The following is a 17401-nucleotide window of genomic DNA, read 5'->3' as shown; positions in this document are numbered from 1 at the left end:
TAAAAAATGGGAAATGGACATATAGGAGCAGCTTGTGCTTTCACCCAAACGGATCCATCAATGTAGCTCATGTAATATCACAGGAACAAACGACTAGAATTATGGAAGGGGGCAAAAGTATCTTTTTATGTGCATGAATAACTTATTGCCCAAGTATTTTTTTTACGAAATACTCCTATTGAGAATGGGATTCATATTTTTACTCCCTAAAAATCATTTTACTCCCAACTTGCAAAAATAGTGAATAAAATACTCACTAAAATCTTATCTGGAGCATGGGCACACCAGTTCCATAGACCTGTAGAGGAGCCTCTACTACAACCCCGCCCCCTCCCACCCCCACTCCCCACTTGACTCCCATTCCAGTATTGCTCGTGGTCTCGAAGACCCCGCTTTCCAATCTCTATGGTCGGACATGTTGGCCCTTACTGCCAGAGTCAGTTTGTAAAGCTGTGCACCCACGAAGCCGCTATGCGCCTTAATTCAAACCCTAGGTCAGCACCATCGGTGAGGAATCTGAGGGCCTCCTCACTTATTTTCCTAAGATATAGTCCTCTCAGGTGACCGGGGGAAAAAACAGTTGTCAGATTCTGATCCTGGTGGGGTGGATATGCGACAGATGGTCACCTGGTTGGCGGTACTTTGGGAGTGGTGAGAGGATGTCTTCAGACGAGACACAGTATTTCCCATCTCCTTTTTTCAATGAACCTTCCATCCTAGAAATCGTTGTAGGATACTGACTCACCCCATCTTCCTTCCATTTACAATGAACCCTGGATATGTCATCCACCTAAATGGACATGAAAGAACACCTCCCCCTAATACGAGCAGGTTAGACCTACATCGACCTTCTGTACCCTCCCCCTTCATCATCAATCTGCCCCTCTTTCACACACACACTGTCCCACATTCATATACCTTTGGGACTGAGGCGAGGAAGAGGCAATTGGGAGTAATGCACCATTCTAGTGGTGTGCACCACTCTGGTACTGAGACGAAGAAGAGTACTAACACACTACTACCATGGTCAGGCATGTGCCACTAATTGGTGTCCGGCAAAGGACTTGCACCTGCAACCAGTTGAAAGGCTACGTGTGTGTGTTTATAAGGAGAGGACAGCAAATGGCAAGGAGAGATCAGCCTTGGGCGAGTGAGCTGCCTGAGGCGAGATACCTGCCTGGAGGATGAAACACTGGGGAAAAGGATGTGGCAACCTGGTGTAAAAGACCGGAGGGGGGTGTCTGTACTTCTGCTCTCTATATGGTAGAGGAGAGGCACAGAGGACCCCAGCCAAGATTCTCTATTATTGGTAAGGTAGTCGAGCAATCGAGACCTGGTTTCTCAGGAGGTGATGCAGGCTGGTTCTTAAGTACAGTGTAGTTCCCCAAGCACCCACACAGGAATGTCCGCACACTGTATCGGTTAAATCAGTCTTTATATAATTGGTATTCAAGGTTATGTACACTATCCCAATAACTCACTTTGTGCTCCGAAAATCAACAAAGGTAAATATGTACAGTTCTACAGTGGTACCACAAATATTATCAGATCTCATTAAAGTGCATGAACTATACTGTCAATGTCGCACAGATCAATAAAGAGGAAACCGGTACTAGAGAGAGAAAGGAAAGCAAGATGGTTGAACAATTGGCAGAATACTGGTCACTACCGTTAAACACAGCTCTGTTGGGCAACCTGTAGAATAAAGATACAAGCCCAGTCCATATATTGTTCAAAATAGACTTCCCAATAGTTCTGCAGCCCCAGTACCTGGCGTTGTAGCGTTCCTCAGCGGGGAATCGACTGCCCTTCTTGAGGGCCCTCCCTTTAAGGCAGGAATCACGGGTCGTCGAACGTCCGACGGGGAACAGGGTGAGCTACGACGGTAAAGTGGCAGTTTCGTTCCTAGCGGTGCTCATTGACTGGGAAGCGTAAACGTCCTGCAAGGAAGAGGCGTGCAGTGCACCTATTTGTCACTAGTTCTGGACCGCAGAGAGTTTGAAGAACTGTGGACCAGCAAGGGCGTCGAGTCGTCGGCGTCTCTGTGGTCCTTGGGTGGCGGGTAACCCACTGGCGGATGCTCCTCGGTGCGTCGATGGTCAGGCCTTCTCCAGCAGGATACAGCGGCGATAATGCAGACGAGAGCGTCCTTGGATCAGATGAAGTTCTTAGGCAAACGGGAGCACGGCGGCTCCGGTCGGCGATGGCGGTCGTCGACAATGGCGGACAACAGTCCGGGCGCTTCTCTTTGGGATTCCGCGGCAGTCCCTGTCTCCGGTCGGCAGCCTGTCGTAGGTCTGTCTACTAGGGAGCTTTGGCAAAGGTCAACTGATACACCATGGTCCCTCGTAGCTCTGGAAGAGTGCGCCTTACCAGGTCCTCTCTGGGTCAGTCCTTGGAGACACAGCAGCTTTCAGATTGATGGAGAGCAACAGCAATTCTTCTCTTCCAGCAGGGCTTCAAGGTTAAGCTTCAGTTTCAACTCCAGTTTCTCTTCAGCTTCTGAACACAAAATCTAGCAGTGAGAGGCCCCCAGATATACTAGTTGGTCTCCCATTCATTCTGCTGGGTCACTCTCAGGAAACCAATCGGTCAGAAGGGCATTCATGCAGGCAGCCAATCAGATGCATAGGGCATTCAGGCCATTCACTCCTCTCTAGACACTCGCAACAAGTTGTGTATTGGGACAAGTACCCAGCCATTCAACACTCCACACTGCATTCATACCAGTTTCGGGCAGGGCTGTCTCAATCATTGTGTCAAACACCAGATACTAGACACCCCCAACACAGAATGCGTATTCGTCACACACTCCATTCACCCAGGTCCCACCCACAGCGTGTACCCACAACATAGTCACTGGCAAGGCTCCAGCCAGTCTGGCCTGGACTTCACAACACCACCATATATGGAACTTTCACCCAACAGCCGGTCAGGGGGAAGGGACAACGTCAGGGCTTCCCAGGACTTTGGGAAAACAAGGTAATGGGCAATAGAAAGCAAGAGGCCACGGGGGCCATCTTGTTTACTATCGGGAATCAACTGATCCCAATGGCAGGGCCTGGGTATCCCAAAATGGAGGATACTTTGAGCACCTGTCAAATTCAGCATGGAGCTGCCACGAGCCCATACCCTACTCTGTGGGCCACACACAGGTGCCCAAAAACATACACTAGGGGCACAGGGTTGTACCCCCCCCCCCACCCACCCATGGGTGCCATAAGGGTATCCCATGGGTCTGTACACCAAACCAAAAGAGAGCTGCACCGCCAGGAGTCCCACAGGAACTCCTGTGCGGAAAACAAGACAGAACACACGATGAAAAGCAGTAAAGGACCAGGATACGGAGGCCCTGTCCCTCCAAAGCATTTCCAGCATCACACCTGGTACGGAGCAAGCTGGAGGTGTGCCAGTGGAAGGGTCGCCGGAAGCTGCAAGAGAGCAATAGACCCCACCCGAGTGGGCGCAGAGTCGGTCGGGAGCCCTTCAGAAGCCAGTGCCGTGTGTTCCCCACTGGAGCTGGGGAACACTAAATCAGCTGCCCAAAGCAGCAGGAAGGTTCTGAAGCAACAACCACTGCTCGCCAGAGCTCCCGGCGACTGAACAGGGAGCGAGAAACCGCAGAGGAGAAAGCTGAAAGCACCTGGAAGAGCTGCTGGGATACCAGTGAGTGACGGAACGGGAATGGTCATGCCGGGGCGCTCCAGGGGCTGGGCTTGGCCACAAGGGGATTCTGATCAGATACTCAGAGGGTTGGGAGACTGAAGGAAGGTTTTGTGATTGCCAACAAGCTGCAAACTGTTTTATACATTATTGAATACCGAACTTAGGAAAAGTTTTGTAAAGTACATGAAGGCACTGTACGAGTGAAATGAAAGTAAGGTGCATTTTTGAATACAGATATAAAGCAAGTAAAAAAGGCACTAATGTACTATGTGGAAGTAAAAACTGAATGAAAGTCAGTAACAAGGGCTTAGGAAACAAGGTGAAAAACGAATGATGAGCATTATTGTGAAAGCCAGGTGGTGACAAAGAAAGTGCTCTATGAAGTGACTGGTGTGAATCATGTTATGGCAGAGGCAAGAGGCCGCTAAGGATTAAGGGCACTGCAAGTGGTGAATTGACACAGGTTCGAAGAGGGCGCCTGTAGCAAGGAAGTTCAATGTGAAAGTTGATCTTACTGACTAGGACTATCCTTAGTTTCTTTAGGTAGGGAAATCCCACCTTAGCACAAGGCAAGTTGGGCTTTACACATCGACATTTCATTTAAGACTTGTTTTTATTTGAACATTGAATCGGTCTTCCTTCATGATGCCTTCACACTATCTAATACTGGAACTATTCCTGCAGGAAGTAGAATGAGGCCTAACACCTACGTATTTCAATTAGGAGAAAGGGAACAACTGATGATCCTGGTTCTGTGTTTCTCATCTCTAAAGGAGAGAACAAAGACACGAGGGGGCCAATCTCCAGAAACCTTACCTTATTCTACTAATTCAGAGCCCTATGTAAGAGCTCAGGAGAGAGGACACAGTCGGCACAGTGTCCCATGAAGAATACGCTGCAACCTTAGGCCTGTTATGGGCTGCAAATCAACTGCTGGTGAAATCTAGGACACAAAGAAGGAAAATAGTGCCAACTCTCTCTGGTTCTGCTGGAGGTCCGAGAGAAGGAGCCACAAATTGCTTCAAGCCTTCTGATGGCTATAGCTCACGGATTAACAGGAGCCAGGGACCAGAAGTGAGACCCTGCTGAGGGCTCAAGCCCAGGAGGTAACCCCACGCTGGTGGGCGATAATAGTGTGCCAACGGTCCTGGCAAGAGGGAAGAAACACTATCCCAGAAGGCAAGGGTCCAGAAAAAAATACTTTCTGGTAGGAAGTGTTGCTTTATCGACATAAAGCCTATTAGGGCAACATTTATGACCAGATTAGATCTATGCAAAAAAGAATCTCAAAGTATAGTGGGTGCAGTATCCCTGGTACTGGGAAGTCCAGAATCCTGGTAGGCACTATAATCCCCTGCAATGAGATCAAGAATCCTGCTTGGCGCTGAGACTGGGTGAACCAAGAAGTGAGCAAGGTGCTATAACCTTGAGACTGCATGTCATTCAGGGAGCTGGACCAGTTAATAGTCCCTTGTGATGGGTCCTTGCACCAGGTTATTCTCAAAAGGTGTCTGGATGGAGAATTGGTTTTCATTTGTAGCTTGAACCCCTAGGCCTCTTAGGCATTTATCCTCAACAATACCTTGCAGGAGATTGGGACCAGAAGTACAAGCTGAAGGGTTCTTATCAAGATGTTCTGCTAGACTCAAGGAGCCGGGAATCCTCAAACTCTACGAGATTAAGAAATTCTGACACTATTCAGCCGTTCCACTATCCACCCATAACCAATGTACCATCCTCTTTCGGTCCTGAAGACTTTCCCTCAACCCAATGGGTGTTCATTCAACTTCCTTCACCTGCCTCCAAACCCCCACAATCTGACACTCTCTCTGACTGGTTTACCACACCCCTGTACTCCATCTCAGAAAACCTTCAAAGGCGGAAACCTCCTTCACCTGGCTACTCGACGCCCGCTCAGCCAACAAACACTCGCCGACATCTGCCTCCTTCTTGAAGACCCTAACCTTGACATTCTCGATCTTAGTGAGACTTGGTTCAATGCCAGCTCAATCACTGCTTTTGACTCCCTTCTTCCTGATGGCTGCAAGATCTTTTCCAAGCCACAACCTCACCATGCTAGCAACGGGGTTGCCTTCTTCCCTGGGTTGGTTCCTTCCTCCATCATTCCCACCCAACTGAACTCTTCCTTTGAGAGCCTGTTCAAGTTGGTCATCTCTCCCTCTTCTCTGACCATTGCCACTATCTACAGGCCTCCCGGCACCACCACCCTGTTACACTCTGAATGGACTGGTTTCTGGTCCTCTCAACCACCTCCAATCTCCTCATGGGCGATTTCAACATCCAATTGGACTCCCCTGTCACAGCATCCACTCTTCCTTGACCTTTGCACTTCTCTATCCCCCTCCATTCTTCCTTCTTTTCCAATCCATGCAGCTGGACACACTCGGGATGCCCTCATACTTTCTGACACCACCCAACACCCTCCCCTCTGGTTACACCAATCTTTGTCCAACCGCTCTCTGCTCTTACCTGGGTCCACTTGGCCCTCTGACTGCACCTCCTCCAGCCCTGCCAACCACGTTCGCGAACATCCGTCCAATGAACCAAGTGTCAGCTGTTACCTTTGCATCCACCTTCGCCCGCCCCCTTCCACCTTACCCAGTCTACTTCTGACTCTGCTCTAGGCAACCTGACACTGGATATTCTTGTCCGAGTCATGAGGAGCTGCCTGAAACCTGCCTCCAAGCACAATACCTGGTATGACTCGGAACTTGCAGCCCTCAACCCCAAGTGCAGAGCTGTGGAATGGAAGTAGCAAACCTTAGGCACACCCTCTGACAACTGCCTGCCACCTGATCCAAAGGCAATACAGACTCCATCTGTACCAAGAAAAGGACCCACATCCAGGCTTTTGGAAGCACCAGATACCCGACACAGCTGAGCTCTGTAAAATCTGCAGTGAACTAGCCAAACCTTCCGCAGTCTCCTCCTCCCATCTTCCTTCCCATGCCCTCTGCAATGCACTGGCCACACACTTCACCACTAAAACTCCGAGCACCCTTTATACGCACTCCCGTAACCACTCTCCCACCCCCCCCCCCCTGCCTCTTATGGCCTCTCACCCTCTTTCGTCCTCCCTCCAGGTTTCCCCTTGCTTCTCCAAAACCATCAAGGGCAACATTGGCTCTTTCTTATTTCTGTATCCTCTGTTTTGCTACTGGATCCTTCCCCCTCCTCAATCGAGCACTCCCTTGTGTGCTCCCTCCTGAAACCTTCGGCAGATCCTACTTGTCCAGCTAACTACCACCCTATTTCTATCACCCCCTTCCTTGGGGGAAACTCCTGGAGAAGCTGGCATTCCCCCAACTTGCTGCACACACTTCTTTTTTTGTGCGGTCTCCACGACCATCAATCGGATTTCCGTCTATCCAGAGGCACGGAAACGGCTCTTCTGAACACCTGTGGAGAACTGCTTGCATCCCTTGATTCCAACTCCAGCTGTCCTCATTCTACTTTATCTCTCATCTGCCTTTGACACAGTCAACCACTGATACCTTGGGTATTGCTGAGCTGACACTGGGCTGGCTGACCTCTTTCCTAACTGATCGTCCTTCCCTGGTTATTCTCCTACCTCCTTCTCCCACCTGTGGTGTCCTCCAGAGCTCCAACCTCTTGCCGCCTACCATTGTCTCTCGTTAGTTGTGGCGGCAGCCTCTTTCTACTCGAAGGGCTGTCATTGTCCACAGTGATTTAAGAGGGTTTCCTTCTTGCCATCTAAAGCTGCATTCCCACTGATTCAGTAATGGGGGCGGGGGGGATCATGGGACTTCGGCCACGCTTCAATGATTCTGGTTGTCTTTTGATGGTTTGGTTCTCAGACCTAAAGAACCGTTTATCTATCCCTCTCGCCCCTTTGCTTTTGCCTCATGGGAGTGACATTTCATCCTGAAGGTGAGGATGGATTCTGCACCCTGGCACACGGTCCGAGTTGATCAATCTGGGACATGAGGTTATCATTTGGCTATCATGGGCTCCTGGAGGACAGCATCCAGGTTATCGTAGCAGAAGAGCATGATGGACCAGCATAAAAACAAGTGGACCCGTATCCATTTTTTATTTTTTTTGGGGGATCCATTTTTGCTCCAATTGAGGGTCTCATTGGATAACTGCTGCATGTGCCATAAAAGCTTGCACGAATTCGGACGACTCTTGTAATACACGGCAGACAGCACTGTGATTGCAGCTAAGAAAATGCATGACGCAGATCCCTTGACAAGCATTTGTGTGGTTTAGTTCCTTTCACAATATGCAGACATCCCTGTGCTTTCCAGGGACTTGTGTAGTCCAGTGCGGGATGGTTGTTCCCCCCCCCCCCCCCCCCCCCCTCGGCCACGCCACCTGGGTTTGAGTCCCAGTTTTTTTTTTTCTGGTGCATTAAATCGTTTTTAACCACGGGATCACACAAGTCCCTTGTTAAAACGAGCAAGACAAACACACCCTGTTTAACTGAATTAAAGGGACACGTTTACCTTGTTCACAGGAGAGACCGTCCTATGAATGCCACCCTATAACTGCAAAAATCCCTTTTCCGCAGAATGAGTTTGCTGAAAAAGCTTGCTTGCTATATATTAGGATGGTATTCGTAGTACTGGCTCTCCTGTGAAGGGGGATTTGAAGTTTTTGCCTTGATGGCAGTAACGAGGGAAGCTCCTTGGAGGGAGCTTGTGCGAATATTGGCGCCAGAGCATTGAATTAAACGGTTCACAATATCTATCAAAAATGGATGCCTGCAGAGCCTTAAAAAGCAGGACTTTAGAGCAGATTTGCTGTTCATCCTTTTTCTAGATTTATGGCCAATATTTTTAAACAACCGTTTTGAGAGAACTTCCCCATTGTAGGATAAACAAATTAAGCCCTACCCTTGATAAACTGTAAATACATTTTAAACAGACTGAAATTATGCAACAAATATTCTGTAATGTTGGTGGTCTCAAATTTGCTATTGGGACACACCTTGTGTTTTACACCTTGCCTAGTGATTTCTCCAGTGAGTTACACAGACATGGCCTGTGTCCACCCCCCACACACTTTACTCCATGATTTCTAACAAGTAGGTTTTTCACCCCCCACGAACCCCCTATCCCCATCGCACCCCACCCCACCCTCCCCCTCCTTGAGTTTTTGAATCATGTTGCAGTGAGTTTCCTCCCGGTGAGCTGCTGGTCCCTAAGCACCTCGGTGTAGCACCACAATTGACCCCTGGGACATATTCAACGACCCCACACACCCCTCTGGGGGTGGGTGGGTTCAGATGAAATGGCAAACCTCCAGATTCTTCATATCCTAAAGAGATCTGCAGAGGTGACCCCAAAAAATAAACACCTGTTTATTGTTCTTTGTGAATGTCTGTCTTCTACCTACATCTGCCCACCACCCAACCATTCTGCAGGCTGTATGGAGTTGAAGGTTTCTAATTTGGTGGTGATCAGGACTTGCAGTGTTCCAGACTGAACTAGAGGGTCGCGTACTCGAAGAATGTCTTGAATCCAAATAGTCCTTGAATTATGATTCAATGTATATTCTTGTGAATAAACGCCTTGACTTTAGGCATTAATATTTTTTTGGCATCTCTGCAGTCTCTAACTGGCTAAAGGTTTTGGCTAACCTTCAGTAAATGGAGTACTTTCTAAGATGCACTCGATGCCAGTGAATGTAAGGTTTACTAGCCATTGTGTTTTGCCATCCATTCACAATATGAAAATGCAGATCTCGTTAATTTTGTGGGGTTTGTTAGCAGCCTGTTAACATATTGGCGCTTTTGTGCATTTGCTTGCATTTGGGTTTGACATATTTGTGCTTTATTTGCCACAGATACCTGTACATCCGAAGAAATGGACAGCAACACCTTTATTCAGTTCGATGTACCAGAATACAGTAGTACTGTTCTGAGCCAATTAAATGAACTACGACTCCAAGGAAAGCTGTGCGACATCATCGTCCACATTCAGGGTCAACCATTTCGAGCCCACAAAGCAGTTTTAGCTGCCAGCTCACCATATTTTCGCGATCACTCTGCGCTGAGCACCATGAGTGGCTTATCAATATCCGTAATTAAAAACCCAACTGTATTTGAACAGTTGCTTTCATTTTGTTACACTGGAACGATGTCATTGCAGCTGAAGGATGTGGTTAGTTTTCTAACGGCAGCCAGTTTTTTGCAAATGCAATGTGTTATTGACAAGTGCACTAAGATCTTGGAGAGTATTCATTCAAAGTTTAGTGTTGCTGATTCTGTCACTGGAGATGCTGAAGAAAACCAAGGCAATCACAATGGCATCAAAGAGAATAGCTACTTTGCCAATCCTATTGAAATTTCACCACCATATTGCCCTCAGGTGCGACCATCTTTAGTAAGTAGCGATTTCAAGATTGATACTAGCGTTTTACGGAGTCGCTTACAAGAAGAGGGGCAGTCTGATAGAGGAAGCAGTGGTAGCGTTTCAGAGCATGAAATTCCGATGGAGGGCGATAATGAACAAAGTGATCTTTTGGTAAGAGAAAGCCAGATTGAACAAGTGAAGGTGAAAATGGAGAAATCTGACAGGCCAAGCTGTTCGGACAGCTCTTCTCTTGGAGACGATGGCTATCACACAGAAATGCTAGATGCTGAGCAAGTCGTAGCTGTGAATGTTGGCACTTATGGATCCGTGCTACAGCACGCATATTCACCCTTTTCCCAAGCTGCTTATCCATCTGCCAGCGTTTCTGAATCTTTCAGAACCACAAGTAGTTCTGCTCCCTCCAGATCTTTACTTGGTGGTTACAGAGGCCGTGGCCGCCAAAAGCGTGTGTCCCATTTACACAGTGATATGCACAGGCTGATGCAAGCATCTGACAGTGATCCAGCAGGGAACACCACAGGCTACGACAGCAGTCCACAAGAGAGAAGTTCAAGAGGATACTGGCATCCATACAGCGAACGGTTAATCTGTATATATTGCGGAAAAACCTTCAATCAGAAGGGCAGCCTTGATCGACACATGAGGCTGCACATGGGCATCACCCCCTTTGTCTGTAAGTATTGTGGCAAAAAATATACACGCAAAGACCAACTTGAGTATCACATTCGTGGTCATACAGATGATAAACCTTTCCGGTGCGAGGTCTGTGGCAAATGCTTTCCTTTCCAAGGAACTCTCAACCAGCATTTGAGAAAAAATCACCCTGGAGTTGCGGAAGTAAGAAGCCGCATGGAGTCCCCAGAAAGAACTGATGTGTATTTGGAACAGAAAGTACATACTGACACCTCAGTCTCTGAAAATATGGAATCTGCGATTGTTTCTCCCACTGTTGAACAGCTCTGATTGAAATGCTAATTGCCAAGTGCAGCCCAAACGAAGCACATTAATCAATGCATATTTTCTAAGATTTGCCTCTTTAGTATTCCCTCAAACTACAATATAAAAAATATAGCTTTTTAAAATTTGTATTTCGAATGCATATTCTTAATCTATAGACGTTCATGTAAGTGTTGCAAGATTTCTGTGATAACACTACAGATTGGTATGTTTTTAGCTTTCACCAAGAAGCTGTCATGGGTCTAATGCACATCACGATGCTGGATCAGAGCATTTTAGTTCGGATGCATATTGCAAATCATGAGCAATTTGTTGAATTTCACTTGGAAGAGAGGTCTCTATATTAAAGAAAATGTAGCTGTTTCTGTAGCTGATAAAAATGAGCATAGGAAAAGAAAGTTGCTGACTGGAAACCCAGTTCGGTGCTCGGCACTAAATAGTTTTGAAGCTGATATTTACATAGGTCAGCATATTCCAGACTCGCATGGCATTGATCAGTAACCCATCCTTCAACAAGCTAACCGTTTAACAAACCTTTGATGGACTGATTGCTAAAAGATGCACAATAAGTAGCTAGCCCTGGATTAGTGAGGCACTACATAACTAACAATCACTGCACCTAAAATACATGAGGGTGTTATTTTAAATGTGTAAAATAATAATCATGAATCAAAGGCATGATTTTAACATTGCACTGCGCCTACGACATGCTCTGTGAATTCTCTACATTGCTACTGCATTGATATTGTAGGGTTGAGATGGACGTTTGTTCAGCACCCATCTACGTACTCTAATACGTACAACTATACCCCAGTCAGTGTTGTAATAAAGGATACCTCCTATAACTACCGTTTTTCGCCACTTGAAGCCATCTGGTGACAGCATACATGTACCAGTACCATTGTCTAATGTCACCTTTATTTCACTGCTTCAGTATCTGAGCCATGGGTCTCCATCCAACAACCGCCTCCTGTCCAAAGTGAGCAGGGAAATAGGTGCAATGCTGCATGTACTATATCATATGTTTTCTCCTGATTAGTGACAATGCAAGTTGTTTTCAGACCTTTTGCATGCAAGTCTTAACTCTTCTTTTGCTGCCTTCACTTGTGACTTTTTGGTAAGCACTGGTTATCTTTGCACACAAAAGCAACTTTCATGTTGCAAACACATTATTTTAAATTGTTTTATACAGCGCTGCCTCAAAAGATTACTAAACCAAATGCTGAAATAAGGCTGACAATTGTTTTCAGAACTCTTTTCAGTTTTGGATCATATAGGATGAAAAATGGACACGATTTGATTCTGAACACATTTTTATTGTATTCTTTTTCTTTAAAGGCCAGGAGAATAAGTAGGGTAAATTTAAATGTTGTGTAGTAGAAGCGTCAGACTTTCTTTTGGCGAGTTTGAAATATGCCTACTATGGAAGTCGAGACTAATCGATTTACATGGTGGATTATATTATAGCACTAAGGAAACGCTTTGATATTAGTGTATTTACAGTACCCCTAAGCAGTGTTTTGCCACAAGCTTTTGGGATAGGTGCACTCTTTTCCTATGCCATGTGGTCGCCACATCATGTGAAAAGCTTTTTGAACTGTTATGCCAATGATACTTAAGTATGGACATTGTAAGCAATAGACCTTTGAGTGATGTGCTATTTAAGAGCCATTAAATGTTTCCTTTTAATTTAATGGCAAATCAGTGTTTTAGCTAGAAAAAAGTAAACGGCTCTCTGATTAGAAGATTGTAATCCTTTTGTAAGCAAATATTTTCTTTTTTCTTTTTAATGTGGTGCTGTATTGTTTCCCATCAGTTAGGTCCGTATGCTATATAAGATGTGAAACCTACTGGTGATAGTTAACCAAGAGCAAATGTAATATTTTCTAGAATTGGCCTAAAAGGACTCCCCAAAGCAAAAGCTGGAATGCTGACTACTGTATCGAAACTATTTTGCACCCACGTTTAAATAAAAATCCTTGTGCTTACCAAATGTGGTGTGACCGGTATAAGGAGTATCAAAACATTTTTCAACTACAATTTGCTTAATTCTGGGTATACATAGTGATTGTGTAGGCAAGCATAAGTAACAGGCTGAACAATAGGTTAAATTTCATGTGCAAATATGAGTTTACCAAAGAGTGAATTACCCAAAACAGTTTCTGAATAAAGAACATGGAGATGTAATGTGCTCTGCATAGACTGTACAGGTTAAGGTACAAATATTGTAATGAAGCATTTCAGGGCAGTACATGTATCCATTTTTTACCTAAAGTGTTCAGTTCAATCAAGGATCTTTTTGCGTCCCTGTAAGTGTTTTCCCAAGCCACTGCTAGCAGTGTTAAAAATACCAAGCCATAACACTACTGCACGCTGCAGCAGTGCTTTGAAGAATATGTTCACGCGGGTTAAAGATTCTGCCTGATCTCTTTAACTTAAACTGTTTTAATAAGGCATAAACATAGTGTTAGTAAATCTGGCATCAGCAGCTCGTGCATCGTCACATGGTTAGATGCCAGGATTATTGCTACCCTCTCTTCCACCTACAGTTCACTTTGTGAGTTTATGAACATGGAGTAGGCTGTAAATGGGGCATCCATTTCATTACACACTTTCTTGCAAGCTCACCAAAAGTGCAGTAGGTTTTTACATTTCAAATGCAGTAAATGCATGTCACTAAAATATGACAAACTATTTTATTTGCAAAGAATATTTGTGACTAATTTACAGCCTGAATTCATTTAAAGCCTGTTTATAATTGAGTCTCACATTGACCTACCTTTTTAAGATACATAGACAAATGTGAAAGCAGCAGTGAGTGTCCTCTTTTATATACTATTTGTGTGTACATTTATATATGTTTACCCTGTAATTACAAACTGTGAAAACAAAGACTTTTATACTTTTGCTAAAGTTTGTGGTATTTAACAGTTAATTTCAGTGCTCCTGATGATATATTTACCCTGTAACTTCTTACAAATGTAAATAGTTAGAAGTAGTGTGTAAAGCGCTCTGCATTATACCAGACGTTTATTTTTGTTCAATTTTGTCACTGAAGCTCTTCCTGATTGGTTCTGCAGTGGTTGGTGTGACTTGTAGCATTAAAGATCCTGTCTGTACACCATAATCTGTTGTACTGTAGGTGTAAAGTGAGAGGTTTCTACTGAGATGGGACTCTTTTCAGGCAAGAGTTGGAGCCCGTTTTATCCTCCTAGGGTTTGAACCCAAGTCTGATGTTTTCTCCAAGCCAACATGATGAAACGTCCTGAAGCATTCGAAAGTATACTTGTGAATGTTGGGTTGCTCAAGTAATGGCAGGGATGCAAGCAAGGGCTGCCTAATGTGCGAAATGGAGAGCTTTTACTCAATCGACAAAACAGTGTATTTAATTTGAATATGGGTTTTACATAAGTTAAATGTGATATTTGCTATTTAGTATAATTTTCCTGAGAGAGGTCTCACAAAACCTCGACTGAAAGGGACTCAAATATGCAACACCTAATCTATTTTCTAAGGGAATGTTACCCTTGAATGGTGCTTTTAGACTGGTCAGGGTTATTTATTAAATTTTATATGAACGTTTTTGAAAATTGTGTAAATTCTTTTCTGTATCATAGTTTTAATAATACTCTGTGACTGAGCTGTTCAGCAAAGTCATTCAAAATGTTCAAAGTTTATAAACCTTTGCATGTTTCATTCATATATTTAACAAAGTGCCAGAACAATATATTTTCAATTTATAAGCATATTTTTTTCACTAACTTGTGTACTGTACTAACTTCATTTTTCTATCTATGTATACATATTTGTTTCATAACTCATTTTGGTGAATGCCAAACTTGTTATGTTTGTGGCAAATACCCAGGTGTGTGTAATCTTGCATGTAACCACTGCCAATCCAGCTCCTGCAAATCACAGTAATAGTTGTCTCAGCAGTTACGTGTAGGTCGTAAAAAGCGTCTTGTCATTCTGAATACGTTTTTAGAACATAGTATTATTAGAAATTGCTAGCATCCTCACATTTCTAGTCAATGTAAGAAGTATTTGTCACATGTATTTATTTTTCCTATTGTTTTTTTATTTGAACAGTTTGAATGACTTCTCTCCGTGTCATAACCTTGCAATATAAACTGGTAACCTCAAGAACTCCACACTTCATATGAAGTACATGAAGCTAGCTATGCTTTTGCTCGAACTAATAACTCTCCATTAAGGATTATTTTATAGCATGAATTTAAAAAAAGTATTTATTCAAATGATATTTTACTCTTGTATTAATTTTGTTTGACTTTTTTGGGTTTGTGACGTTTATAGTTCACTTCCGCTTTATTTTGTTCTGATGATCAGTTCTTTATTTTTTTTTTTGGCTTGTAAATCGCTTTTTTATCGATATAAACAAAGTGAAAAAGTCAATGGGGATTGCTGTTTCTTTGTAAATAAAAATGCTCACACAGCAAACAATTGTGTTTTTTGTTGTGCTGATAAACACAGGTCAAATGCACCCAATATTTACTACTAATATCCAGAACTTATTGGATGTCACCCTTTTCTCACATGTCATAAAGCAAGTCTCACCTGTGCAACTGTTATTTTCCAGTGCTCTTTTTAACCAATATATATCCTGTACTGAACGTATTTCCCAACCATCGTTATGTTGCCATTGAATTGCTTTGCTCCCAAGAATTCCCTTACTGGCAAACACGTTATTAATTGAAATGAAAAAAACAAACTGATTTTGATCAGTTAACACTTTCTACTATGTGAACCTTTGAAGAGAAATGCATAAACACCATACTTTTCACTTTTTAGGTAGCACGCGTTGGTCCGTCCAGTAGTCGTACACAATGTCCATCACAGAGAAACAAACGATTGGCGCCTGTGTCCATAAAAATATATGAAAAATCTCGAATTGTAAAATCATGTTGATTTGTTTTTTTCTGTTCATTATTGCGAGTCAAACTCTAGCTTTTTTGTTTCGGCAAATGGAAATGAGATCTTTTTTATTTACTGGGAAACTTGGCTTGCTTAGCATCCCAAAATCAAAAATGGTGAAAAAGATGGAGGTATTGCAAATCAATGTAGATGTACAGTATGCAAACGGCAGTTAGATGGAATACTGGGATAAAGGAGGGCGGGAAATCCATTTGTTTCCTCTTCTGTTCATAACCAATGTACATATCAATCATGCGTCTGGGTAAGGCCGGACAGCAAACCATGAATGTCAAACACTACATGCCCCATTGGTTAAATTAAGTGCATTACAGGAAACGCTGGCATTAATTTAGAGTCCACAACACTGGTTTTCACTGGTAACTTTACATGTGTGAGTGCCTTATCATTGGTAGTTGCATCACAGGAAATAATACTGAAATAATAGATTAGCTATGGGCTGATCTTGGCACAGCCTGTCCTTTCAGTTTTAATCTGTTATAGTCGGTGATATTTTTCACGATAGTCAATTTCTATGATATGGCATTTATAACGAGCCTGTACTGTTTTTAGGCGCGACAAGAGAAACTGAGGGAGGACAAAATGCTATTACTAGGCCTTGTGTCATTTGGATCGTGTAGGGAAGTGGAAGGGGAGAAGTGCCAATGTGGGGGAGGTGGAAGGGGGTTGGGGTGTGTCAGTAGTGCAGGTAACTAAAAAGTGTGGCCAGTGGGTGGCTCGGTGCAGGGAAATCAAAGTGTAGCAACGGGTGCTCATAAATGCAGAGTGAAAATCCCTGTGCCTGAAGTTTGCACCACTAGGGTTTACGACCAGTGACCGTGCTGGACAGGTGACAATTACGTATAATTTCAATGCTGCATGATTACCTCCTGTTAGAGATGATCTATTGAGGCAATATGATCCAAGGCAGCAGGCTGATCCAGTTGGTACGGTCGCCCACCTGAGTTAAGGGACTGAGCGAAGAGAAGATCCCTTAACCCAGTTGGCGGTGCCATGGCCAACTGGGTCGGTTTGCATGGCACAGAGCTGCAGAATGTATTCTCTGAAGTCCTTTTTCCATGTTGATGACATCACCATCCTCAACATAGAAAATGACTTCAGGGAAAGCACTGCTTGGCGCTGCGTGGCCCAGCAAAGATACGTTTTTTTGTTTGTTTTTTAATACACTGTTGGCACACGTGTAGAAAATGACGCTGGTGCTTAGAGGTGAGGGGGCAGGGGGGGTTGGGGGACCTGGTCGCTGGCTACGATTCTGAGCTTGTACCATAAAATACAGCCTGTGTTACGAGCATCCTGATTGGTCAGCGGCTTCTCCCAGGGTGCTAATACCAGATTTTGGATTTGACTCTGGCAATATTGCCATATGTAAGACACTCCCCATTGCTATTAACAACCACCTGAATTTAGTTAAGAATTCAGTCCCACTTATCACAATTGAAGACTTTCTCCTGTTGGTAACCATGTAA

At 44.2% G+C, this 17401-nt stretch overlaps 1 protein-coding gene across 1 annotated transcript in view; it reads left to right on the top strand.

The window, feature by feature from the left end:
• Positions 1-15446, top strand: part of ZBTB34 (zinc finger and BTB domain containing 34) — a 113652-nt gene extending 98206 nt beyond the window's left edge. The window contains exon 3 of the mRNA XM_069609379.1: positions 9499-15446. Coding sequence (XP_069465480.1) covers positions 9499-10991 — 1493 coding nt within the window. The 3' untranslated portion in view covers positions 10992-15446. The remainder of the gene's footprint in view (positions 1-9498) is intronic.
• Positions 15447-17401: the final 1955 nt, after the last annotated feature.

The sequence above is a fragment of the Ambystoma mexicanum genome, chromosome 8 (genome assembly GCF_040938575.1).
Source record: "Ambystoma mexicanum isolate Mex_15411 chromosome 8, UKY_AmexF1_1, whole genome shotgun sequence".
NCBI lineage: Eukaryota > Metazoa > Chordata > Amphibia > Caudata > Ambystomatidae > Ambystoma > Ambystoma mexicanum.
The sequence above is the reverse complement of the archived record's forward strand: the minus strand, read 5'-3'. Positions and strand labels throughout refer to the sequence as shown.